General features: G+C 37.5%; 1 protein-coding gene across 1 annotated transcript in view; it reads right to left on the minus strand.

Moving 5' to 3' along the window:
- The window catches only part of CUNH8orf34 (chromosome unknown C8orf34 homolog), a 486,993-nt gene that overhangs the window by 44,063 nt on the left and 418,012 nt on the right, over positions 1-24,918 (minus strand). Inside the window, 2 exon segments of the mRNA XM_032759605.2 lie at positions 2,365-2,404; positions 3,135-3,185. Of these exon segments, the coding sequence (XP_032615496.2) occupies positions 2,365-2,404; positions 3,135-3,185 (91 nt within the window).

The following is a 24,918-nucleotide window of genomic DNA, read 5'->3' on the forward strand; positions in this document are numbered from 1 at the left end:
TGTGTGTGTGTCTGTGTGTGTGTGTCTGTGTGTGTGTGTCTGTGTGTCTGTGTGTGTGTGTCTGTGTGTGTGTGTGTCTGTGTGTGTGTGTGTGTGTGTTTCAGAGACAGGATCTTACGCTGTCACCCAGGCTGGAGTGCAGTGGCGAGATCACAGCTCAATGCAGACTCAAACTCCTGGGCTCAAGCAATCCTCCTGCAGCAGCTTCCTGAAGAGCTGAGACTGTAGGTGTGTACCACTATGCCTGGATAATTTTTTGATTTTTTGTAGAGACAGGGTCTCACCATGTTGCCCAGGCTGGTTTTGAATTTCTGGCTTCTAGCAATCCTCCTGCCTCAGCCTCCGAAAGTTCTAGGAGCCACCAGCTTGGTCCTGGTGATGTGATATTTTAAATGGATTAACTTTACTACAAACATTATGATAATCTAGATTTGGAACTGATTGAATTTGATAAGTTATTTTAAATTATACACTTTTTAAATGAACGTTAATATAATCCAAAAACTAAGATTTCTGTGTTGTAAAATTATTCCCACCTTATCAAGTGTCTTAGATGTAAAAAGCATGTAATATTTTTAAAAATTTAACTATCAGAGCTATTTTGAGAACAAAGAAATGTAGGCAATTATAAAATATTTCATTTTTTACTTGGTCGAAACCACAGATCTTAGTCAAATAATACATTAAAAAATAGAAGATGTTGAATAAAAGCTCCATTTTAGCTTTACTTTCAGAGAAGACCATATCATCTCTGTAGTTTTGATTCAGATCTAAACAAAATTGTCTAATTTCATGTGGTTATGATTCTGTCTCATTGTAAAACTAGATGAAAAAAAGAGAGTTTGATCTGCAAAGAGCTGTTCAAACTTTAGTAAGAAATGTTAAATACATTAAAAATGTAAACACTGGTTTGAGTTTTATTGTGTACTAAATAAAAGCAAATGTTTGCTAGCTCAGTTTTAGCCTCAATGCTTCTAACATTTATAAATACTGTTTTTTATTGTTTACCGATTCTACTAACATGAAGAAAAAAGAAAAAGTGAAATGAAAGCCTAAGTGAGAAAAGACAAAAGACTATCATTTTATGGCTCACATTCTAAACATGTTCTCAATGGAGAAGAGTTTAAGTACATATATATTTTCTAATACATAAATGGATTGTCTGTGAGAAAAGCCAACTAGTTGTAAGTTAATAGTTTACTAATTAAGATCTTAGTTTTATTGGAAAGAAAGGTCATCTGTTGGCTTAAGAAAGAGCTAAAATCTCAGTATAAGTCAATCATAAATGAAAATACTGAGTAATACTAAACCCCTAAGAAAGGCAGTTCACATGTTTTGCAAAATTCAATCTGAAAGTCAGTAATGGATCTCATAAACTGGAGAGATTTTATGTATTTTATTTCAGACAAAAAATTATTACTGAGAGTAGATGAATAAGCAATATATAAATTTATAGCCGGGCGCAGTGGCTCACGCTTGTAATCCCAGCACTTTGGGAGGCCGAGATGGGCGGATCACGAGGTTAGGAGATCCAGACCACGGTGAAACCCCGTCTCTATTAAAAATACAAAAAATTAGCCGGGCGTGGTGGCGGGCGCCTGTAGTCCCAGCTACTCGGGGAGGCTGAGGCAGGAGAATGGTGTGAACCCGGGAGGCGGAGCTTGCAGTGAGCCGAGATTGCGCCACTGCACTCCAGCCTGGGCGACAGAGCGAGACTCTGTCTCAAATAAATAAATAAATACATAATACATACATAAATAAATAAATAAATTTATAAATAACGGTTTTCTCTTTACCTATTTTATATAAAATTGGAGATTTTTAAACAAAATTGGGATTTTTCATGACGCACACAGTTACCTCCTAGAAAGAACGTTGGAAAAGACACTTTATGGCAGAGCATCTTGGCAGTTTTAGGATGCATATGAATCAAATGGAGATCATGTTAGGATGTTGATTTTGATTATTTGGGTCCGGGCTGAGCCCCAAGATTTTGTATTTCTTACAAGCCCCCTGATGATGGCAGTGTTGTAGTCAGAGGACTACAGTCTGAGGAACAATAGCCTTTAAGTACTTTAAGTGAAAAGACACAAATTCTCAACCTTCTTGCCACATTGAGCATTTACACTTGTGTACAACATGTACATTTACATTACACATTAGTAATTATGAAGAAAATAAGCCTGTTTTTCTTGGACGAGAACTACAAAATTAGAAGACTTATTCTTAAGTTCCATCATCAGTAGGCAGCCCATGTCTTGGCCCAGCACCTCAGTGCTCTCCAGGTGGGAACGTGGGGTTAGACCTAGACAGGACATATTACAAGAGGCATCAGCCATCCCTCTTGTGAAGGTGGCCTATCACCCACAGATCCACTGTTAAGTGGGGAACGCTGAACCAAGAGCTTGGGCAACCACAAAATCCTTTTAGGCGGTTCGTAACATCACCAAACTGTTTCGCAGTTCCCTCCACCTGCGGTGGATTTAGACAGCTAATTTAGTGGCCATGGTGGTCTGGCTTCAGGCCAAGTTTTATGGGCTCTGCTCACTGGTTTATCTGAGAGTTCTGAAACAGTTTGCCATCAGTCCAAAGTTCCATGACACAGAACACCCTTGGATATCTCCAAAAATAATAAATCCAGAAGTCTAAAAAGTTTCCAAGTGAAATCTACCATATATTTAATTGTTGGGATAGCCCTTTGCATAATGGCATGTATGAATATCATCCCTGATGACCATTTGTCCCATGAATGGATCCAGACCTAGTATAGATTGTTCTTTCAGTAAGAACAGTGGTTGTGTGTTTTTTTGTGGACACTCCAATGTAAACCATGTTATTCTCATTTATTTGAATATCAACAAATATTTGTGTATAAAAATATATATTAGTACCAGGTTTATGCAGTTTTACTTTCATGTTCAGGATTACTGAAATGATACACGGTATCTTTCTCCCAATGAGGACCAAAAACTGTTTTGCTAACCTATTATTTGTTATCTTGTTTTTGTGGACATGACCATTGAACACATACAGACTAGAAACCCTACAGGTAGATGGAGAAAGCCCAAGTGAGTGCTTCATCCTGTATCACAGACTGATTTCAGACTACATTATAAGGCAACCTTAAAACTCACTTCTTCCATGTAGTTTTTCAGTGAGTGTCCTACTCCACTGGAAGCTTCTCCCTAGAAGTAAAGAGGAGGAGAGGTTGAAAAGGTCAGGAGAAGGAGAGAAAAAGAATGAAAGAATCATGAAGGGTGAGATCTGAGAGCAACACCAAATATTTGCTATTCTCCCACCTTTTCGGTTGATACTTGTGGGATTGTTAGTTTGCCAACTTCTTACTCTTTGAAAAAGATAAGAATTTTTGCAAAACAACAATATAGCTTTCAAGTGGATTTTTAAAATATATCTTATTTTATTTTAAGTTCTGGGATACATGTGCAGGACGTGCAGGTTTGTTACATAGGTAAACATGTGCCATTGTGGTTTGCTGCACCTATCAACCCATCACCTAGGTATTAAGCCCCACATGCATTAACTATTTATCCTGATGCTTGCCCTCCCTCCACCACCACAGCAAGTCCCAGTGTGTTTTATTCCCCTTCCTGTGTCCATGTGTTCTCATTGTTCAGCTCCCACTTATGAGTGAGAACATGCCGTGTTTGGTTTTCTGTTCCTGTGTTAGTTTGCTGAGGATAATGGCTTCCAGCTCCAGCCATGTCCCTGCAAAGGACATGATCTCGTGTAGATCTTAATTCATGTTAACAAATGAGCAGCTAGAGTAACTAACTAAATCTTGGAATAGAATGCTAAACAAATTGTATAACATTTTCTGTTGTTAATGTTATAAATATAGTCTTATAATAGATTAAGGAAAGAAGTCACAAATTCTATATTCTATAAATTTGTGTGATGATCTAAAACATGGTCTTAAAAATATTTTTTAGATAGAGGACAGACCATTAGCCTTTATATCCAGACTTTACATTAAGTCTTTCTTAACCTATTAGTATGTAATTAGTAAATTCTCCATCATCTGTGTCTTTACTAGCACTTCACTGAGCACTAGTAATCACAGATTCAAATTGTTGAAATTTATAAAATCATATTAAACATATATCCCAAACTCATCTAAACATTGGTGGTCAAAATTGTCAAACAACTTGGTGTTTTGGATAAGTTATGCTTTCATACTCCATGATGAGAGACATTTGGAAATAAATTCTGAAATATCATGAAATGATAAATCCTAGGACACCATATGTGTTTAAAAGATAATTAAATAAGTGTGCTAAAAGCTTACATCTGTTTCTACGCAGTCTTTTTAACTTTCCAATGACCAACACATATATTATCTCACTGAGGGTAAGACAACCTCAGGCCAATTTAATACTTAGGGAAACTGAAGCCAAGAGGGGTAGAGTGAAGTGCCCTAAGTCAAGGAGCAAGGGGAAGCATTGCTTGGACTAGATTCTAGTCTGACACTCTTCTTCTTTTTTTTTTTTTCTGGGCTCACTGCAACTTCTGCCTCCCGGGTTCAAGTGATTCTCCTGCCTCAGCCTCCGGAGTAGCTGGGACTACAGACATTTGCCACCACGCCCAGCTAATTTTTTTTTTTTTTTTTTTTTTTTTTTGGTGGAGACAGGGTTTCATCATGTTGGAAAGGGTGGTCTCGAACTCCTGACTTCAGGTAATCTGCCCGCCTTAGCCTCCCAAATTGCTGGAATTACAGGCTTGAGCCACCACGCCCAGCCCAGGCTGACACTCTTCTATGTCACTGAGATACAACAATTTAAAACATACAAAATTAAATTCATTTTAGTTTTTTTTTTTAAATTATGATGTATTCTTGCAAGCACTTGGGGAAAACAGGAAGCATGCTCATGTCAAAACAAAAATTGAGCTAGAAATAAAATGCTGGTATTCCCCAAAACTTAGAAATCACAGGTTAGATCACAAAGGTGGTAATATTTCTTCCTAAATCGTATTTCCACTGGCAAAACATTAATATGCTGTAGTTTAAATGTTTCCAAATGCTTCCAAGCTTGTAGGATTTTCAATGGATAAGACAGTGAAAGAGATAAGGTAGTTCTATTTGCTTAAAGCATAAACTTTGGGAAAAATTAAGTTCATATAAATCCCTCAAGCTGTGAGGAATTTAACTCAAAGCACACAGAGAAAGCTGAGAACTTATTTCAGATAAAGCGTTTCTTTTTTTAAATTTTATTTATTATATATATATATTTTTTATGCATAGATAAACTGTTTCTTAGAGGTGAACTTCCCACACTATCTCACCCTCATTCGGACAACTAATCTGGGAGTGCTATGGGCTGTTCCAGTGTGGCTCTTTCATGACAGAACCAGTCAGTCCTTTATGTGCTAATCATCCTTTCTCCTTTGCCTGGGTGTCTAGGAGTAAGAGAACAATGTGGCAAATTGCTCGGAGTTACAAACGTGCTTTCTGGAGCAGCCAGCACGGGAGGCTTGCCTGACTGGCCTCTGCACATTCGAGGGTTAGCAGTGAGAGATGCTGGGGAGTAGTTTCTGGGAGCTCACTGAAGAGGGCGATGTGTTTCCTTGGAGCTGGAGTGCGTGGTTTTTCCCGTTTGTCTGGACATTTGCAGTCTTCTGCTAAGACCTGGTGTTGACCGTGGGTTTTCTTAATGATCGAATATAAATAAAGCAAGCTTCTTGACAGCCTTGCTTCTTTCCTTAGTGTCAGTGTCATATCTACACCACAGGAAAGGAGAAACCCACACAGTACCATTTGTTTCAAGGGCCATACAACTGGAGTTTGGTTGTAACTGCCATTCATAAGTCACTGAAATGGGTGACACCAGTGAATGAGGAGCGTAAAGTAAAAGACTCTCGGAGGGGCCGGTGTGGCGGCTTACGCCTGTAATCCCAGCACTTTGGGAGGCTGAGACAGGTGGCTCACTTGAGGTCAGGAGTACGAGACCAGCCTGGCCAACATGGTGAAACCCCATCTTTACCAAAAAATACAAAAATTGGCCAGGCGTGTTGGTGCACGTGTAATCCTAGCTACTCTGGAGGCTGAGGCAGGAGAATCACTTGAACCTGGGAGGCAGAGGTTGCAGTGAGCAGAGATCGCACCACTGTACTCCAGCCTGGGTGACAGAGCAAGACTCTGTTCCAAAAGAAAAAAATAAAAATAAAAATAAAAAAAGGACTCTTGGAGGAAAATACAGAGGAAACTAACATTTTGAAGAATGCAAGTGTGGTACAAGGCCAAGTGAACACAACAAAGAATAAGGCATCAGGATCTCTAATTCGTAGGGTCGGAAGAGATGGCCCCAGTCAAGAGGCTTGATCCAATACATCTATCTCAGGTTCCCCATTTCCAACACCGGACCAGTGAAATGCCAGCATTCCCTCCTCCCTCTCACTGGGAGCCCTAATGAAATAAAATCCCCTTCAAAGCACAAAGCTATCAGTTTCAGTTGTCCTTTTCTTAATTTTAAAGAATTGGTGTTTTAAATATCAAGTCATTCCAGCGACATAATGTTCTGGTAATTACCTAGGAATGAATAAAAAATGTCATAATGAGATTTCCCTTGAAAAACAAAGAGCGAGAGAGGATACAAGGAGAGGCAGACAGGGGCATGTGAAGGAGGAAAAGGAAAGAATACATGGAAATTATGTCTTAGAAAAAAAAGAAGGAAGGAAGGAAGAAAGGGGAAGGGAAGGAGAGAGAGAGAGAGAAAGAAGAGAGACAGAGAGGAAAGAAGAAAGAGAGAAAGAAAGGAAGAAAGGAAGACGAAAGAAAGAAAGAAAGAAAGAAAGAGAAAGAAAGAAAGAAAGAGAAAAGGTCTTTCTGAAATGTGGTTTCACTTACTGTGAGTTTTTAATATAATAACAGTTGAGATAAGTATTTAAATGTAAATTAGAAAATATTAATGTATTATAAACTCATGGAAAGGGGGACAAAGAGGCTGATGTGATTACTGCTTAACGTATGGCATGGGATGATGGTTGTCAGAGATGAAGGCTCTTGTCGTTCCCCTGGTCATTTTATAGTTAAGGAAACATTCTCAGTGAGATGGAAAATCGTAGAGAGTGAGGTAGGACTAGAACCACACTGTCCTCAATCCATTGCCATTTTTATTATACCATGCTTCTCTTGTTTCAATCAATAAGTATTTTCTATTCATCTTTCACTAATCCTTAGACAAAATGCAGACAGACTGGCACTTGTGTGTAGGGTACATTTATTCATAAACATTATATGTCTAAGACCTCTGATGTTAATTTTCTTTAAAAAAATTCCATGAGAAACCTACTGCTACCAGAATAATTTTTCTTCTCATCTTTTTCAAAGGAAACGAAACAATAATTCTAACCTACAGAGCACTCTCTTAAGAACTACCTGAGGTATTTGGAACCCATGGAAGAATGGGAGCTCGATATGAATGGCTGGGGCATTTCTAACCCAAGGGGCCCATAAAACTTCACCCATCACTTTTTCCACAGGTATTTATTAGGCACTTGTCATGTGCCATATACTGTGTTAGGTGTTGGGACAAAGAGCTGAACAAGAGTTAATTACTACTATAAAAAAGTTTACCTTGAAAAAACATATACAAGCGATTAGAATACAAAGCAAAAGTTATTTGCCACAGGTAAGATCGAGATGCTATGGGAAAAAGTCTGAGGAAAGGCATCTAGTCTTTCATTTTTTTTTTTAAACAAACATGTATTGAGCACTCCCACGTGCTGGGAACTGTTGTAGCCTCTGCATACCTGTGATGAAGGAGACAAAGTGGAGAGAATAGTGCTTGAGCAAAAAAATTAAAAAAAAATTTTGCTTAGTCCTGAAGTCTTAGTCATTAGTCCAGATAAAGGAGCTGCTTAAGGAGGAAGACTCATATTAGGAAGAAGGAAAATTTGGGGTAAGGGCCCAGACAAAACAGAGGAAATACGTGAAACCACAAGCATTGCAATGAAGAGCACCAATTATACCACACACTGAAATGTGTGCTGTATCTTCAGATATAGAGATATCAACATCATAGATCGCTTCCTAATTTCATCCTATAATTTCCTGTAATGCAGCTGCTAATATGATGGTTATATGTTGTGTTTTCTCACTGCATTATTACACAGAGTTACCACATTTATGATAGATGATGAAGAGATTGAAATTCAGCTTTCTGAACTCGATAGCCTCTATAGGCAGCAACTGCTATTCCTGTTCAAAAGAACAGGCAGTGATTTATTTCCAATTAATGAAAAACTAGGTACAGTGGTTTAGAAACTCAAAAATTTTAAAAAAGCTCAAGTCTTTGAAATTATTGATGTATCCAATAAATTGTTATGTTTGTTTTCAGACCTACATATATGCCAGATGCTATTTCTGTTTAGTTACCTCCAGTGTTTTTTCATGTTGTTTACAGTATTTTTGAAAATTTGCCCACAATCTTCCAAATAAATATAGCATCGATGCAGACCACATTTCTCTGGAAATGACCCCTTTTACTGGTAGAGAAAATACTTGATAAATTTAGCATTGCTAAGGACAAAAACACAGTGGCATTTTAAGATAAAATGTTATGATTCACTCTGCAGTATCATTTTTTCCAAGATTTTTATGTTAAGATAAACAGTTCCTTTAGAGGTTAATGCCTTTGCCTTAAAAGGATGAAAATGAGGAGCAATTATGTGACTAATGACTATAATTTAACACTAAGAATGTTAAATTTTAAATGACTTAAGACATTTTAGTGTTCTTTCCTATTTTCTGAAAAGGGACTATTAGCTGAAAAAAAAAAAAAAGCCATTTTTATTTTTCTCTTTCTTTCACTCCCATGTGAAAAAGTGAGAGGGCAAAGCCAGGAAAAAGGGGCTCCATATTTGAAAGAGTAGTGACTTTTATCAGTGGATGTTGGACAAGAAAAGGGGCAGAAAGAGAGAATGTAACTGTAAGAACGAATGGCTAGTATTATTTGTAATTGCATGGACTTAGAAATAGACTAAAGCATGTATTATTGGTCAATTGACTTTAGAAAGATCCATTTACCATTGAACTAGTCATTGTGCCAACATGTATGTTCCCTAATATTTGTTGATTATGTCAATAAATAATATTATTTCACTATTATGTACAAAAATAGTATTCATTCATTCTTTTTTTTTTTTTTTTTTGAGACGGAGTCTCGCTCTGTCGCCCAGGCTGGAGTGCAGTGGCGCAATCTCGGCTCACTGCACGCTCCGCCTACCCGGTTCAAGTCATTCTCCTGCCTCAGCCTCTCCGAGTAGCTGGGACTACAGGCGCCCGCCACCACACCCGGCTAATTTTTTGTATTTTTAGTAGAGACGGGGTTTCACCGTGGTCTCGATCTCCTGACCTCGTGATCCGCCCGTCTCGGCCTCCCAAAGTGCTGGGATTACAAGCGTGAGCCACCGCGCCCGGCCTCATTCATTCTTTCTAAAACGCTTTAAACATGTCAACACAGCAAATTATTAGCCATGATATCTTAGAGTTACAACTTTTCCTCTGAAGTTGAGTTTCTTCAGCTATGAGGTATTGACAACAGAGCCACAGGGGTGTGTTTTATATGAGATAATGAATTAAAAAGGGTATTAAAAACTTGAAAGATTTTGACAACTGGAAAGTATGGTATTATTATTTGGTAAACATGTGTATCTCTATTGACCTACTCATCATTGGTTTTTCTGTCTCCTGCCTTGGCAAACTATGTACAGCTCTGCAAACTTGCCAGATTTCTCTCTTGTCCCCCATCTACTTGGGAACTTCTTCCTTGTACTTCCGCCTTGTCTTTCAAGTCAGAAAGCCATCCCCGGCTCCCCTCACTCGAATCTTCGTGTGCTCCCTTGAGACTATACCTATCCTTACCAAAGCACGTATCGCGTTCACTGGTTACTTTCTACATCTTTTCTACGTAGCTGTGAGTTGTTGGAGGGCAAAATTGTTTTTAATTAATATTTGTTTTCCAAGTCCTGGAACAGGGTCTGGCAATATAGATAAAAATAAACATCTGAAAAATAAATAAATGAAGGAAAACAAATTCTAGTTCTTAGCTGACTCTGGATGTACACAGAATCTATACAAATCATAAAGTTTGTAAATAGTAGGAAAAAAGAGCTAAGTCACTTTTAAAATTGGTGAATAGATATTGTTGCTGAATGTGCAATAACTCACTGAAGAAACTGCTGATTACTTCGAGTTTGTAATTTATTATTTATTATAACTTTCACCTTGAACTGAGAAAAATATATATGAATAAGTGTATTTTTATTATTTTTTGGAAATTTAGTGCTATGAATGAGTATTACCTTTGTAATACTAAAATATGAAAAGATTCAAAATGGCCTTTTAAAAAAATAATAAAATATAGACTAAAAGCAAAAACCATAAGGAGAAACAAACCAAAATAATGCCTTAAAATAACTAGAAAGTGAAAAAGAGGGAAAGTTTAAAAATAAAAAAAAAATCAAGAGATTTTTCTTTAAAACAAATCTTAAGGAAAGTGACATACATTGAAGATAGGCAGAGGAGATCAAATATAATGAAAATAGCAGATCTTAAGGAAGAAAACAAAAAGCAAGGGAAAAGAATTATGCAAAAAGTTCTAATTCAAGAAAACTTTCCTGAAATTAAAAAAAAGGAATTACATATTGCACTGCATGCCTGACAATAATGAATCAATCAAAATGACTACCACATGATATATTCTAGCAAATTGATTGTATTTTTTAAATAAGAAAAATGTCTTTTAAGGATCTAGACAAAAAAGACCACATGATTTTTTAAAGAGAAAATATTTATATTACCATCAGACTTTTATAGCAGTGCTTTATGCTAGAAGAAGAATGAAGTAATATACTTAAGACACTAAAAAAAGAAGTGTGAACCCAGTGATCTAGTAGAGAAAGGTCTAGAAAGCCAAAATGCCTAGGTATGGGAACTGGTGGTATTAACATGCAGCTGCCTGCACAAAGACCACATGACAGCTGAAGAGAATGTAGTAGAATGTAGTAGAATGTAGAATGTAGTAGAATGTAGTAGAATGTAGAATGGCTGATTCCATGTGTAGGGCAGGAAATATACAATATAAGCTTGGCACATCCTGTACCAACCAATAGCAAGGAAGCTGTCGGAGACTACCAGGGGCATTGCTAAATGACTCATAAACAAACTTGAAGGAGCTCTCATGAGCCAAAGATGGGACAATTTGAGCTTAGCAATGATCATAATTATCATGTGTTGCTATGTATCAAATAAGTTTAACAAAAGTAAGGGTCATCTTCAGAAGCTAATAGAGAAATGATTCGTTGTCTTGAATCATTTCTCATAAATAAAAAAGAGAAATCAAGCAAGTACCATACTTTCCTATCAGAACCATATTACTGGCTCACCAAGTAGTAAGTGAGGGAAAAGATTTCTTAACAAAAGTATTCCACCTAATAAATAAAAAATAAATGATAGAATAGAATATCATCAAATAAATAGATATCAGTATTTAGTATCACTGGCTGCTAAGATGATAAAATGTGAAACAATCAGATATTAAATAGCCATGCCAGCTAGATGTGGTGGCACATACCTGTAGTCCCAGCTACTTGGGAGACTGAGGTGGGAGAATCACTTGAGCCCAGGAGTTAGGGTTCAAAGTTACAGTGAGTTATGATTGTGCCCTTGCACTCCAGCCTGAATAACAGTGAGATCCCATTTCTATGAATGAATGCATGAATGAATGAATGAATGAATGGTCATACCAAAGAGGAGTTTTATCTTATTTCTGGAAAATTTTCAGAAAAATATAGAGAACCGAAGGAGCACGTTGAATTGCACCAAGAATATTATGTTAGTAAAATCCAGACTGTGGAAAATATTACAGGTCAAATGTCCTGCATTCTTTAACAGATAAACTGAAAGCAAATGCAAGGGATGGAGGAGGCACCTATAGACTGAAAAAACTTAAAGGATGTGCCAGATTTTTTAAAGTTGGCAAGGTTAACTTTGGGGGTCAATGAATGCATATTTAGGTGATAAAACTATTTTTTAAATGCAAGAAGTTTATTTCTGTAAAAGAATAGTTTTTATTTGCAGTGGGAAGTAGAGGTTGTGACTGGAATACTGATGGGTTTTCTCAGTTGTCTGGCAAAGTGCTATTTATTTATTTATTTATTTAGAGACAGAGTCTTGCTCTGTTGTCCAGGCTGGAGTGCAGTGGCGTGAGATCTCATCTCACTGTAACCTCCACTTCCCAGGTTCAATCGATTCTCCTACCTCAGCCTCCTGAGTAGCTGGGATTACAGGCACATGCCATCAATGCCATCACACCTGGCTAATTTTTGGTATTTTTAGTAGAGATGGGGTTTCTCCATGTTGACCAGGCTGGTCTCGAACTCCTGACCTCAGGTGATCCGCCCACCTCAGCCTCACAAAGTGCCAGGATTACAGACATGAGCCACTGTGCCCAGCCTCAAAATACCATTTCTTGGCTTCAGTGGTGTTCTCATTACATTAAGTAATTAACCCATACATTTTATTTGAGTGATTTTCACTATTTGTGTTTAATCTTGCAATAAAAGATATTTAAATATAAACAGACAACTATTTCTAATATTAAACTATACTTTTACCAGCACAATTGTAAAGTCCAAGTGAAACTTTAAAAAATTAGAGTGAAATTTTACAAATCTCCATTCGTTGTTGGCTATATCTCCAAGATATGTGCCTATTCCCTTTGATCCAAAGCTTTTGCTCTAGATAAAGTGGTATTCCTTATTGGTTATATATCAGCAGAAGTAGTTAAATGACATTCTTATTGTTTTGATTTAATCTTAAACTAATCTAATTATAACACTGACCTCATAAAAATCAGTTAGCAATTTTGATTTTTACTTTTTGAAATAAGCCTTTAAATTCTCTTCCATTAAGCTCTTTAAAAAAAATCAATAGATTTCACTTTGGAATCTGTAAAGTACCTGTATAAATTCTCTAAGGTCCGTGAAATGTGAATATGAGTCACATAATTTAAACCAAACATGTAATGTATTCTTTTAAAATTAAATCAACCTGTGTCTTTGCAAAATGACTAAACGGCCAAGGTGACCAACTTCCTGAACTGTGACACAGATAGGAGCATGGAAAAAAAACTGATACCCAATGCTCACGCAATACCAAGGATTTTACGTCTCTCATGTTTTTGGCTCATGTTTCCTTAATTTAAAAAAGTGATTGAGTTTCCAGATAAGCGGTATTACTAGGAATTTCTCTATATTTAGGGAAACATTTCTCTAACTAATGCATGGACACAAGTAATTATGTGTTTGTTTCTTTTAACATATGTCTCTGATTTTTTTTATTCAACAACCAAAAAACCATTTTCACATTTAAGACACCTTTGCGTTATTTAATACACATTAAAAGGTTATAGAACAATGTAAACTTCGTGAGAAAAATTATTTTTCACTGACTTGTAAACAAATTCAGGTCATTTAATAGAGAAGTGCATTTAAATTCAAAATTATATTTTTAATCCTTAACATATTTAATTGAAGGGGCCTAAATTTCTATTTTTTAATTAATTACACAAGTGATTTAGAGAAAATGCTATCTGCAGAATTCAGGTTCCAACCAAATTAGCAAAATGCATGAACGAACATCATCTAGTCTGTCATAAACTTGGCAGCTGATACCATTAACAGCGTCACTAGTAAAGTTGTGTCTTGCTGGTAGTAAATGTGTAGAAGCATAATCAATTGTCTAAGAAAAAGAAGTGACCTCCAAATGTATAAGAGAAGTGACTTGGAATCAGAAAATAGAGGAGGTTTTAATTTATTCAAATTATTATAATTACTAACTCTGGAGTTTTACCTACAGTCTCTAGGACACTTTGAAAGGTAATTTCCATTGGTGGGTCCAAACTCACCACCTATGTTTATGTACATTATTTCTTTTGCTTAATGTGGGCTGGTCATTAGACTAAGACTTGGCCTAGACTCTACGTACTGTCAGAAGGTGCAAAGGTGTTTCCTAGAAAAGTAAGAAGACAGGCTTTGGAGTCAAACAAAGGTGTTCAAACTCCAGTTTTGCCACTTACGCTTATGCACATTGGGCAAGTTTACATAACTTTCCTGATTTCCATTTTCTCATCTGTAAATGGTGATAACACCATTTTCCTCAGGGGTTATTATGAGAATTAAATGAAATACTGTCTATAAAGCAATGAAGACAAGGACAAATCCCTGGCTGTCATTATTATAAATCATTGTGATAAACGTTAGTACTAGTATTTAGTTTATAATGAAAGACAGGAAAAAACAACCTAATGTTGTGAAAGGTACAAAAATGAGGGATATGCTTAAGACTTCAATAATATAGGGAGGAAGGAAATCAGATGCTACTTCTTCATTTATCCCTTCTTATTTTTGTGTTACTTTCATTAGAAGAATCTTGTACTTTCAGTGATAGGAAATTATCAAACGGCTTCATATACAAATAAGTTTTCAGGAGTAAATTCATGGTTGAATGGAAGATTGATTAATAAAGGAACACTTTGAGAAACTGTTGAGACAAGGGAGTAAGACAGCATCCTCAGCAAGCCCTTGTTCCTATCTGTTCATCTTCATCTCAGGAAGCTCCCGGTGCTCTAGTCACACTGAATAACCCTGAGGGCCCCCAAAGGCAGTGTCTCTTCTGTCTCTTTGTCTCCTTTCCCCCAACCTTTGGCATTCCTTTCCTCTTCCAGACATTCCTTTCCACATTCCATGTCCTCTTCCTGATGTCACCTGGTAAGATTTTACACTTGGCAAGTCTCAGCTCCAATGCTACTTGTTCGAGGAAGACTCTCCCGGCCCACATGTTTGTGTGGTCTTCACCCCACTCTGCTACGTGCTGTCTTGACTCCCCATTATTAGAAAACCTGCCCACTGACTGCACTGGTAGAAGTGATCTCTCCTACATTGTTGACTCCACATACCCAAACTTAATATTTGCAAGGCCTGGGCCAAGAGGTCAAACAGAGGTCTGCACTGCCAACAAACTATCACATAAGCTGTATTTTGACTTTCCATCAGACTTAGAAGGCTAGTTTCAAATTTAGAATTCTTGTATTCCTTCAAGTTCTGCACCAGAATTTGGCAGAAAAAAGAAAGCAGCAGGTAAGTGCTAACCTCTAACTCTATATCCCTGTCCCCTCTCCTCACACCCTACACTGTACCACAAGGGGCTCTGTGAGGACATTATGTGGATATCTGTACCTGTATGTCCAAGCTCGTCCACATATCCCCAAAACAGCTGCCTCCTGCCCACTCCTCAGACCTAGAGTTAGCTGTAGGGAAAGATGGACTGAGGAAAGAGGCCCATGCAGGTCCAGAGAGCAGGCTTGGGATCGCTAGTGAAGGGGATTCTAGGATTCTAGTGCCTAGCACATATTCAGGCTCCAGATAGATACATCTCCTTGATCCCATGGACTCCTCATCCATGGGGAGGGATATAGCCTTGGGCTAGTCTAAGGCAACCAGTGAAGCTCTTTTGTGATGGACATATCTATCTCTTTACCATTAATAGCACTTAGTGCAGGGCTTGGTACCTGAATCTCTCCAAAAGAGTTCTTGAATGAATGAGGATTATTACAAGAAGCACAAATTTCTAATTTAATATACAAAAGATAGAAGATGTGATCAGAAGACACAAAGACAAAGACTTTTTGTAACAATGTTGAATATTTCAAAATGACAGGATCGGGGATATTCTAGTAGCAAGAGATGGGGGAAAAGTCATATTTTAGACCTATATAGGGTCAACAGAAAATTGAGTATGAATATGAAGTAGAGAAAGACATTTTCAAAATGGACTACGTTTGTTTTGAGTTGGACAATGACCCAAAAACACAGGTGAACAAAAATAAACTGAAGGTAGAATAGAAGAAGAAGAAAAAGGGAGTAAGATCCAGTTGAATTGCCTACCACAAAGACACTGTCAGACCCATCAGATTAAATAGTCTTTTTGAGAAGAAATAAAAGTCAAAAGCTCTCTCCAGGGAAGGCAGCGTCATTATCAGGGAAAATGGATAAAACTTAGAAAGGAAACGAAGTTAGGGAAGGATGTGAAATTAGCTGCTTGCAGAAGATATCACTGCAATCACATTCCACTAACGAAAGAGTATACCATTGTCTAAACCCCTTCAGCCTAGTCTTAAATTTTCGTTTACAAATTCATTCACTGGGAGTTTAGTCCAAGACTATTGTAGCATGAACTGAAAAAAAATAAGTCCCTCTTACTCCAAGGAGAATTTATCCAGTAGGAATCTGTTTCACTGATGCCTAGGACAGGCTTTATAGACCAATCAGTAAGGGCAAAACCACAAAGTGATACCAGACCCGGCAACTTAATGAACCACAATTCCAATGCTTCATTACATCTAAGACAGGGCACAGAGTGTGGGCCCTGCGATGCTGTTGCTAGTCTCTTTGATGCAATACAGTTTTTCCTTCGTGGTCTAAAACCCTTGCCCCTTTGGGGACTAGAAGAGCCCCAAGATGTTCTATAGGAAGAAATTTCTCTGTTAATTCTCAGTCCAAAAAGTGAATATAATGTGCCTTACAGAACAAAGCTTACTCTGAGACCCTGTAAAGGCCAAACCACATCATAGAGAGTAAGAGAATATCTTCTATTCTCACGAAGGTATGCCCATCTTTAGAACCCAGTTCAAAGCAAACATCTTTTGAGGTCTGAATGTGACTGAACACTAAGGTTTATTACAATGTTTTTGCATGTGTTTGCATTTTGTGAAAACAGCTAAAATCAGAAACAGAGGAGCCAAAAAGATTTCCTGCCAAGTCTGGGAATCTAAAAGCCAGAAATTTCAAGAGAACAGAATAATTCTTGTAACATGTGTAGCGTAATTTTATGGACTTTCAATGTTAATTGAGATAAACACTTAAAATCTTGGGTACTTTTTGACAATAAACTTCAGAGCCAAACTATTTAGCCCCATCTGAAACCCATACCAATATTGCAGGTTGAAAGTTAAATGTAAATCATCTTACAGTCACTGCCAGTTAGTTAAATATATCAATTTAATAAAGTCAAGTTATGAAACGGCAACCTCAATATTCTTAAAGATCACAAGTCTCTTGGGAGTTTTCTTTACTCTGGTAGGATACTCTTTGAAGCTCCGAGATGACACAAATCAAGCTAATCAAGGCCCCTCCCATACTTAATGTTACTTTAGAAAATTAAGAGAATCTCTAATCACTGACTTGGCCAAGCACCAGACTTATCACTGGCCACTATGTGCAATTATGCAGTGTGCCGCAGCCAAGGGGGTGAGTGGGAGCAGTGTTGGCCACTTTTATAAGAGCTTCAACAGTGATGGTGAGATTTAAAAAATGTACAACAACAAATTTTCAAAGTTATCAGGAAGCTGAAACTAGCCCAGTGAAATTAATTGCAAAATACTCTACTATGCTTTTTATAATTTTTTTTAAATCACATAGACACAGGATTATAAAAACATAGCCACATTGTAGTTAGTGTTAAAGAAAAAAGGTGGCAGGTGAGAATTGTAGTTGACTACAACTTTGGTGCACACCAGAAAAGCAGTGGAAGCTACTAAAAAAGATATTTCAAAAGTAGACATCATTAGTAAAGGTACAGCAAATTCCTCCAGGCTGTTAATGGGTGAATTGGACTTTGTTGATCAGGTTAGAGCACTGTGGTTCCATTTGGTGTGCTGGTGGCAAATAGAGAGGTGTCTAGAAATAAGGTCACATAAAGAATGGTTGAAGAAGTTATTCATTTCTCATCAGAAGGACAGAAGACCTAAAGAAAGAGTATTGTGTTTAACTGAAGATTTAAAAGGTGGAAAGGAAATTAGACGGTTTTTTGTTTGTTTCAGAGAGTCAAATTGGGGCTTACAGATGAAAGTTTCAGGGAGATCGTTTTTTTTTTTTTTTCCTCAAAATAAGGGAGCACTGCTCTAGAGGAGTAATAAAATACGAGTGGGAACAGGAAGTTTCAGGAAAGAACTGTTGCCTGAAATCCTGAGGGCAAGGTAAAGTAGTGGGCTACAGAAGGGGTTCCTCATTGGGCAAGAAGTGGCTCCATATTCTGATACCAAATTTCTGTTGTGGTCTCTTCCTAAAATTCCAAAGCTGGGCCACCACATTGAGGCAGATAGGTAGCGAGGGCGTAGAATTAGATTGGCACTTGTTTCTCATAATTATAACCTTGTTGCATTTAATTTGGGAGAACAAGGTGGAAAAGTCTTCAGATAGCCTTGCTTTTGACTGTGTCATCATCTGAATAAAGATAAGGAAATTGGCCTTTATCCAGTACCTGCTATAGACCAGGCATATGTACTACTGCACTCAATATTCCTGCAAAGGAAATACTTCTATTTTACAGCTGTAGAAGCTGAGACTAAGAAGATTCCAAGGTAGAGCTAGGAATCCATAGCCTACGGTTTTCTAGAAGACAGGAAATGAAACCAACCATTGTATTAGTCAAATTAAATATTTAAACAGCAATAGAGGCTGGTTTAAACTCACACCTGGACTCCTAATCCAGTTCTCTTTCCATTATCTCAGGTAGATATTTTCCACTTCTTAGTTTTGCTACTGCAGGGTCAACCCAACAAATTATTTACATTAAACCTCAATGTAAATTATTATGGACAAATGAACTCCTTGAAAATATACATAAAGTCATTTAAAGGAAAAAAACCTACTGTGAGTTACAAAATCTTTTGTTAGGCTCTTACAAGAATTTAATAAATAATATTGCAAAGAGTCTCATGCTTAGATAAATTAGTTCATTTCTGCCAGGAGGAAGAAGCAGGCACAAGGGTTTGAATCATTCAGTGTCTCCTCCAAGCTTCCAGAATATAAACACATTATTCAACACTCCCTGGAAATCAAGCTCCAAATTGGATTTGGACATGAGATTGGGTCTGAATCCTTTTTTTCTGACACTCTATTGTATGTGTGGCCTCTGAGGCAAGTCACTTCAATTTTCCAAGTCTCTCTTTCTTCAGTTGTAAAGACACTACAACTAAGAATGCTTTCGATTGAAAGAATTAGAGGCAATCCCTGTAAATCACAGAGCTAGGCACTGGAGAAATGATTCTCATTTTCATTATGACCTGCCACTCCAACATCACGGCCCCCCATCACCTAATTCTCCAGCTGTGCTGACCTGTGGGTGGCCTCCGCGGGCTGTCCTCCGCCTGTGTTGTAATGACTCTTCCCAGCAACTCCCTTCACTATCAAACCACAGGCCAACTTCTCCAGGAAGCTGTCTCTGATCATGATCCACCCTGCAGGCTACTTTGTGTGCCTCTGCCTCTCCTAGGCATGCCATGCATACCTCTGTCACAGCACTTCCGTGCTCTCACAAACATCTGTTCATTCAGCTGCCCTTCCTGTCATACTGTAAGTGCTTTAATGGCAATGAGTATATCTTTCATTTCCAGATTCCCAGTACCTCACAGGATTTCACCATAGAAAATGCTTAATAGATGTTTGTTGAATGGATGGATGCACTAAGCCTAGAAAGTGAATATAGCAGGTTCTTTCAATGCTATACTAAATCATTTTTTGAAAATAGTTTTATCCATCAATCCATTCAAAATCCTACTTAAGAATTCAATGAATTTTAAACAGACATGAATCCTGCAAGATAATCTGAAAGGTAGTCAGAAAAATCAAGGATAACTTTCTTTACATTTTCGACTAATATTCAAACAAACACACCACTTATTCATTCCCACATGTATATGTATATTCGGTAGACCCCAACAAGGTACTTCTTGGCATTCTGTAATTCTTTCACAGCTAAGAAATCTTTTGAGAGTTCACTTTTGAGAAAGCTCTCACTTTTGGCAGACTGGAAATATAGTCCCACACCAGGAGATATGGAAACAATGAGGATGAATGGGGTGGGTTTGTGAAGAAACAAGAAAACTCAGAATTGCATTTTTCTAATTTCTGCTCCTTCAGCATAAAGAAAGACTAGATCCTCCATTGTTGCTTTAATTTAAATGAGGATGGAATAACTTCTAGTTAATAAATGTTAACCTTAAATTAAATTGTTAGATGTTAACTTTAAATTAAGTTGATAATTTAATATTTTTTTCTTCCTGTAAGTAAAATGAATGTGTATATAATGGGTAGAAAATGTGACGTGGATATACATGTGCAAAGATTTGGTTAGAATGATTAAGAGGAATATGGTCTGAGTGTATATATTTTATATGTGTGTGTGTTTGTATGTATGTATGTATGTGTCTACGTATAATTTTTTAAGAGCATTTCCTTTAAAAGTTCAGGTGCTCTTTTTGGAAATGCAAATAGTTAAAGCTAAACCAACTAGTTCTTATTTTTATCATAATTGTAAGAAATGACAGTAAGATCACAGCTGTGCCAGTTGCTAAGAGTGATTATAGGAAAAGTAAGTATAAATCCAATTGCTTTTATTGCTGAGTTTAGAACAACTTTTATCCATTGAGGAAAGTCCGGACCATTTAGTAAGGAAGTCTACTTATTAGGTATAATACACTATTTAAATGGATATGCCTATAAGAATAATAAAATAATAAAAACAAAGTCCAAGGGAATAATGTACAGTCTCTATATTATCTCTGCTTGAGATGTAAGGTTCCCACGCAGAAAGCAAGCCACCACGATCCCTTATAACTCTTCCTGCCAGAGTTTGCACTAAAGTTAGCCAACTTGAAAAGCTTAATTAGAGATAGATAGTCCTTAATGATGGGACTATACTCCCTGATTTCTCAGAACAAATGTAAATATGTTCATATATCACTTGTTTCTAGAGAGGATATTTTGACCTGATGTTCTCAGCCAAGGCCACTGCACACTAAGGAGTATGGCTTGACCTTAACTTCATAAAAGAACCATCCTGTGCTACTGACCTGATTCTGGCTTAGCTTGAGAATTTGCTGTTATACTACTATGGGGTGGACTACCAAAATCTACTGACCCACAGAAACAAAATAAACAATTCCGCATGGGATGAGGAGAAGTTACTCAATTTTACTGTTTGTATAAAGCAGAGAAAATTTTAAAAAATATAAGAGCCGTTTGTTTTGCCTTCTTTGCTACTGTCCTAGCAGTGGGCATCCTAGGCTGGCCAAATTTCATGTTTATGTCATTATTTCCTCAAACAGAGTGGAAATTCCTTATGGACAAAGGCCAAGTCTCATTGTAATTGCATCCCCAAAGCCATCAGTGTGCCTGGCACACAGCAGGCACACTGTAAATATTTGCTGACTGACTGAACGTGTACTTTGTTGGGCTATTCCAATCCAAGAATCCAGGAGAATCTGGAACAATTGTGAATGAGTTACATACCTTCCATTTTAAGCACTTTACATATCTCAATTAATCCTAGAACCATATAAAGTTGATGTTATATGTTTTATGAGTAAAAATAGTAAGCTCAGAGAGACTGTATTACTTGCCCAACATCTTAGAGCTAAAAAAACCAAGCCAGATTTGACCTCGGGTCTCTGGAACTCCATAGTCTACGTTCTATCCATTGTACGTTATGTTTATTTCTCAGAAGAGAATCAAAATTCAGCTTGGCCTAAATGTAAATTTTGCACCAACTTTTTACGTGTTCACCACAATATTCCCTATAAGCAACATTTTTGTGCCTTATTTATTTATTTTTTTTGAGAGGAGTCTCACTCTGTTGCCCAGGCTGGAGTGCAGCGGCATTATCTCAGCTCACTGCAGCTTCCACCTCCCAGGTTCAAGCGATTCTCCTGCCTCAGTAGCTGGGACTACAGGTGCTCGCCACCATACCCGGCTAATTTTTGTATTTTTAGTAGAGATGGGGTTTCACCATGTTGGCCAGGCTGGTCTTGAACTCCTGACCTCAGGTGATAGGCCCGCTTCAGCCTCCCAAAGTGCTGGGATTACAGGCGTGAGCCACTGCGCCCAGCTATCATTTTTGTTTTTAACCTTTCACACTTGTTAAAGTCAGCTGGTTAACAACCGTCCCTGACCTACTGCCTCCAGAGCCCTCCATTAGATAATCTGGAGGGACACAGGACCTGCAGAGCTCTCTTGTTGAAAGCACATGGTTTAGTCTTCACTTTGAAAGTTGGCTTGAAGGATCCTTTTCATAAAGAAGAAATAAATAATTTTTAAAGTTGTTTCTTTTCTCAGTTGCACAGCAAGACTTTAAAAAGGAATCAAATTTATTTTCACTCTAACAATGCCATTCAACTATGAAATGCAAGTGTGCTAAGATATCTTTTTTTATCTTGTGAAGGAGGAATCGTTTTAATTCATGAATAGTATACTTGGTAGGCATCTGATCACCCTATATGTAAATCATTTATTAACCCATCTGTCAACGGTGTTTAACTAAATAAGAGTTCTCTTTCATCTTTAAGAAGAAATATCCATATGGGAAGCCTCTAGATTTTCATAGAGAAACAAGCTAGTCCTGTTTAAAATCATATTAATCAACACCATCTAAGTTATTGCAAACATTGATCTGGATATTTATTAACTGATACAATTTTTGGCATGTTTTGGTGTACAGATTTACTCCCGTACCAGTCTTGTTTTGATGAACATACTTTAACATTTTTCCAATTTATAAATCAGTGAATATAAAAAGAAAAACTAAACAAACTCAGAATACTTAAGATATTATTTAAGCTTTCATACTTTTTTCTTTCTTTTCTTTGAATACCTTCTTTTCATCCTTAAAGTTTCCATTTATAATTAAAATTGTCCTCCCACTCCCTACCCATTACTTCAGAAGTATACACTTCCAATCAACAGAATGCCCAGCAGAGGTGCTTAGCAAATGTTGGTTGGATGAAAGATGAATGAATGAGTTCGTGTCACAGTGCATTTTCTAGAATCATAGGCCGGAAGTTCAGTAGAGTTACACTTTTCAAAATAGAATGAATTAGCACCTAATGGAATTAATTCTGTGTAAGTGATCTATAGCATCAGAGCATTTATGTCTCTTTGAGGCTGCAAATGTAGGAAAAATAAAGTCTCTGAACCCTGTTTCTTCATTCAAGCACACATTCTGTGCCAGGGTACTGTATTCAGCAAAGGGGCCATCAGACATTAAGAGCAAGGCCACTGGCGGCTCTCATATGCACTGTCCATCTACATTTGGGACAGTCACTCTTAGGTTTGTTTGGTTTTCTTTGTTTTTTTAGATGGAGTCTCGCTCTGTCGCCCAGGCTGGAGTGCAGTGGCGCGATCTCGGCTCACCGCAAGCTCCGCCTCCCTGGTTCACGCCATTCTCCTGGCTTAGCTTCCCTAGTAGCTGGGACTACAGGCGCCCGCCACCACGACTGGCTAATTTTTTTTTTTTTTTTTTTTTTTTTTGTATTTTTAGTAGAGACGGGGTTTCACCGTGTTAGTCAGGATGGTCTCGACCTCCTGACCTCGTGATCCACCCGCCTCGGCCTCCCAGAGTGCTGGGATTACAGGCATGAGCCACCGCGCCCGGCCAGTTACTCTTAGTTTTAAGCCACAAATATATTTGTACATGAAGTGACTTCTTAGAATGTGAAGGATACATTTCCCCCTAGTTACCTAGGTGGCTTGGACAACCATAGGAGGTTGGACGTCTACACAAGAGAAGGCAAGGTATTAGAATTAAGAGTGGAGGTTGTAGCACCATGTGACCTGGTGTCAAAAGCTGGCTCTGCTCTTCCCTGGCTGTGTAATCTTCAAAGATGACTGAGCCTCCCGGCAGCAGTTTCTACAACTGTAAAATTGTTATCAGATATCTACTACATAGGATTGGTATGAAGATATTACAAAATATCTGTGAATAGCATAGTCATGTGCAAATAATAAATTTTCCATATGTAAAAGGCAACACCTTTATAATGCTGGCTTATTACTCTATTACTGTTACTACTGAAACTGCCATTATGCCAGTTTCTTCTGTTGGAGTCCACAGGGAATTACAGCAGACTCTAAATTTTCAGTGTCAGGAAGACACTCACATAATCCAGAATACAACTTTCCCTTGTCACTGAATCTTGACAGTTCTTCTAAGGTTGAACTTGGGTTTTATTTTGAATGCAGTGGCCCTGTTGTCTTCTAGAAAGATCTTATACATGCTTAGTACAAAATATTTACTGCAAGTCGAAAGGAAGAAATTTGAAATAGTGTGAATATTTATAATGACATAGGACACATTATTTCATCAGAATAAGCAACCAAAAAAATGTGTCCTAGTTGTGCTATAGAATTTCCAGTTTTGTAGTGTCCAGGAATTTCCTACAAGGCTAAATATTTCTAAGCTTTTGAATACAGAAAAATATATAAATATACTATTTACTAATCAAAGGTTACATGGCCACTAAAAAAAATTCCAATGTGTCTATCCTATGTTTAACCAAAGTTAATAGATATATATAGTACAGTTGCCCTGAAAAATTTGTTCTACCTCAGCTTTTCATATACAGGTAGACATTTTATATAAACAATTCTAAGTGTACTTTTTCCATGACTGGTAATAGACTATGATACCCATGTCACCTTCAAAGTTTTATGAAGTAGAATTTCAGAGGTAGAGACTTCCAGAGTGGTCATCGTATTGCTGTCTTCTTAAAAATCTCAGAAGTTATTCATGCAAATAGTACAGCTTCATTTAGCTCAGACGTTAATTCACTGTGGCTGGGACTGCCTTGGGTATTCTTTCCAGGCTCTAGATTTATTCAAGGCCCAGGGAAATTTGGGCGGGTTCAGTTTACTTAATGTCTTCTTTGGCCTCAAGCTTCCACCCTTCACCTGCTGTTTAACATTCCTTTCCAGATTCTTAAAAACCCTGTTTACATCAAAAAGGAATGTTATGCCTCAATACAAAGTAATCATGAAAGAACATACTTGTCAACTTCATTCCTCGTA

This window comes from Hylobates moloch, unplaced genomic scaffold (genome assembly GCF_009828535.3).
Source record: "Hylobates moloch isolate HMO894 unplaced genomic scaffold, HMol_V3 SCAFFOLD_9, whole genome shotgun sequence".
Classification (NCBI taxonomy): domain Eukaryota; kingdom Metazoa; phylum Chordata; class Mammalia; order Primates; family Hylobatidae; genus Hylobates; species Hylobates moloch.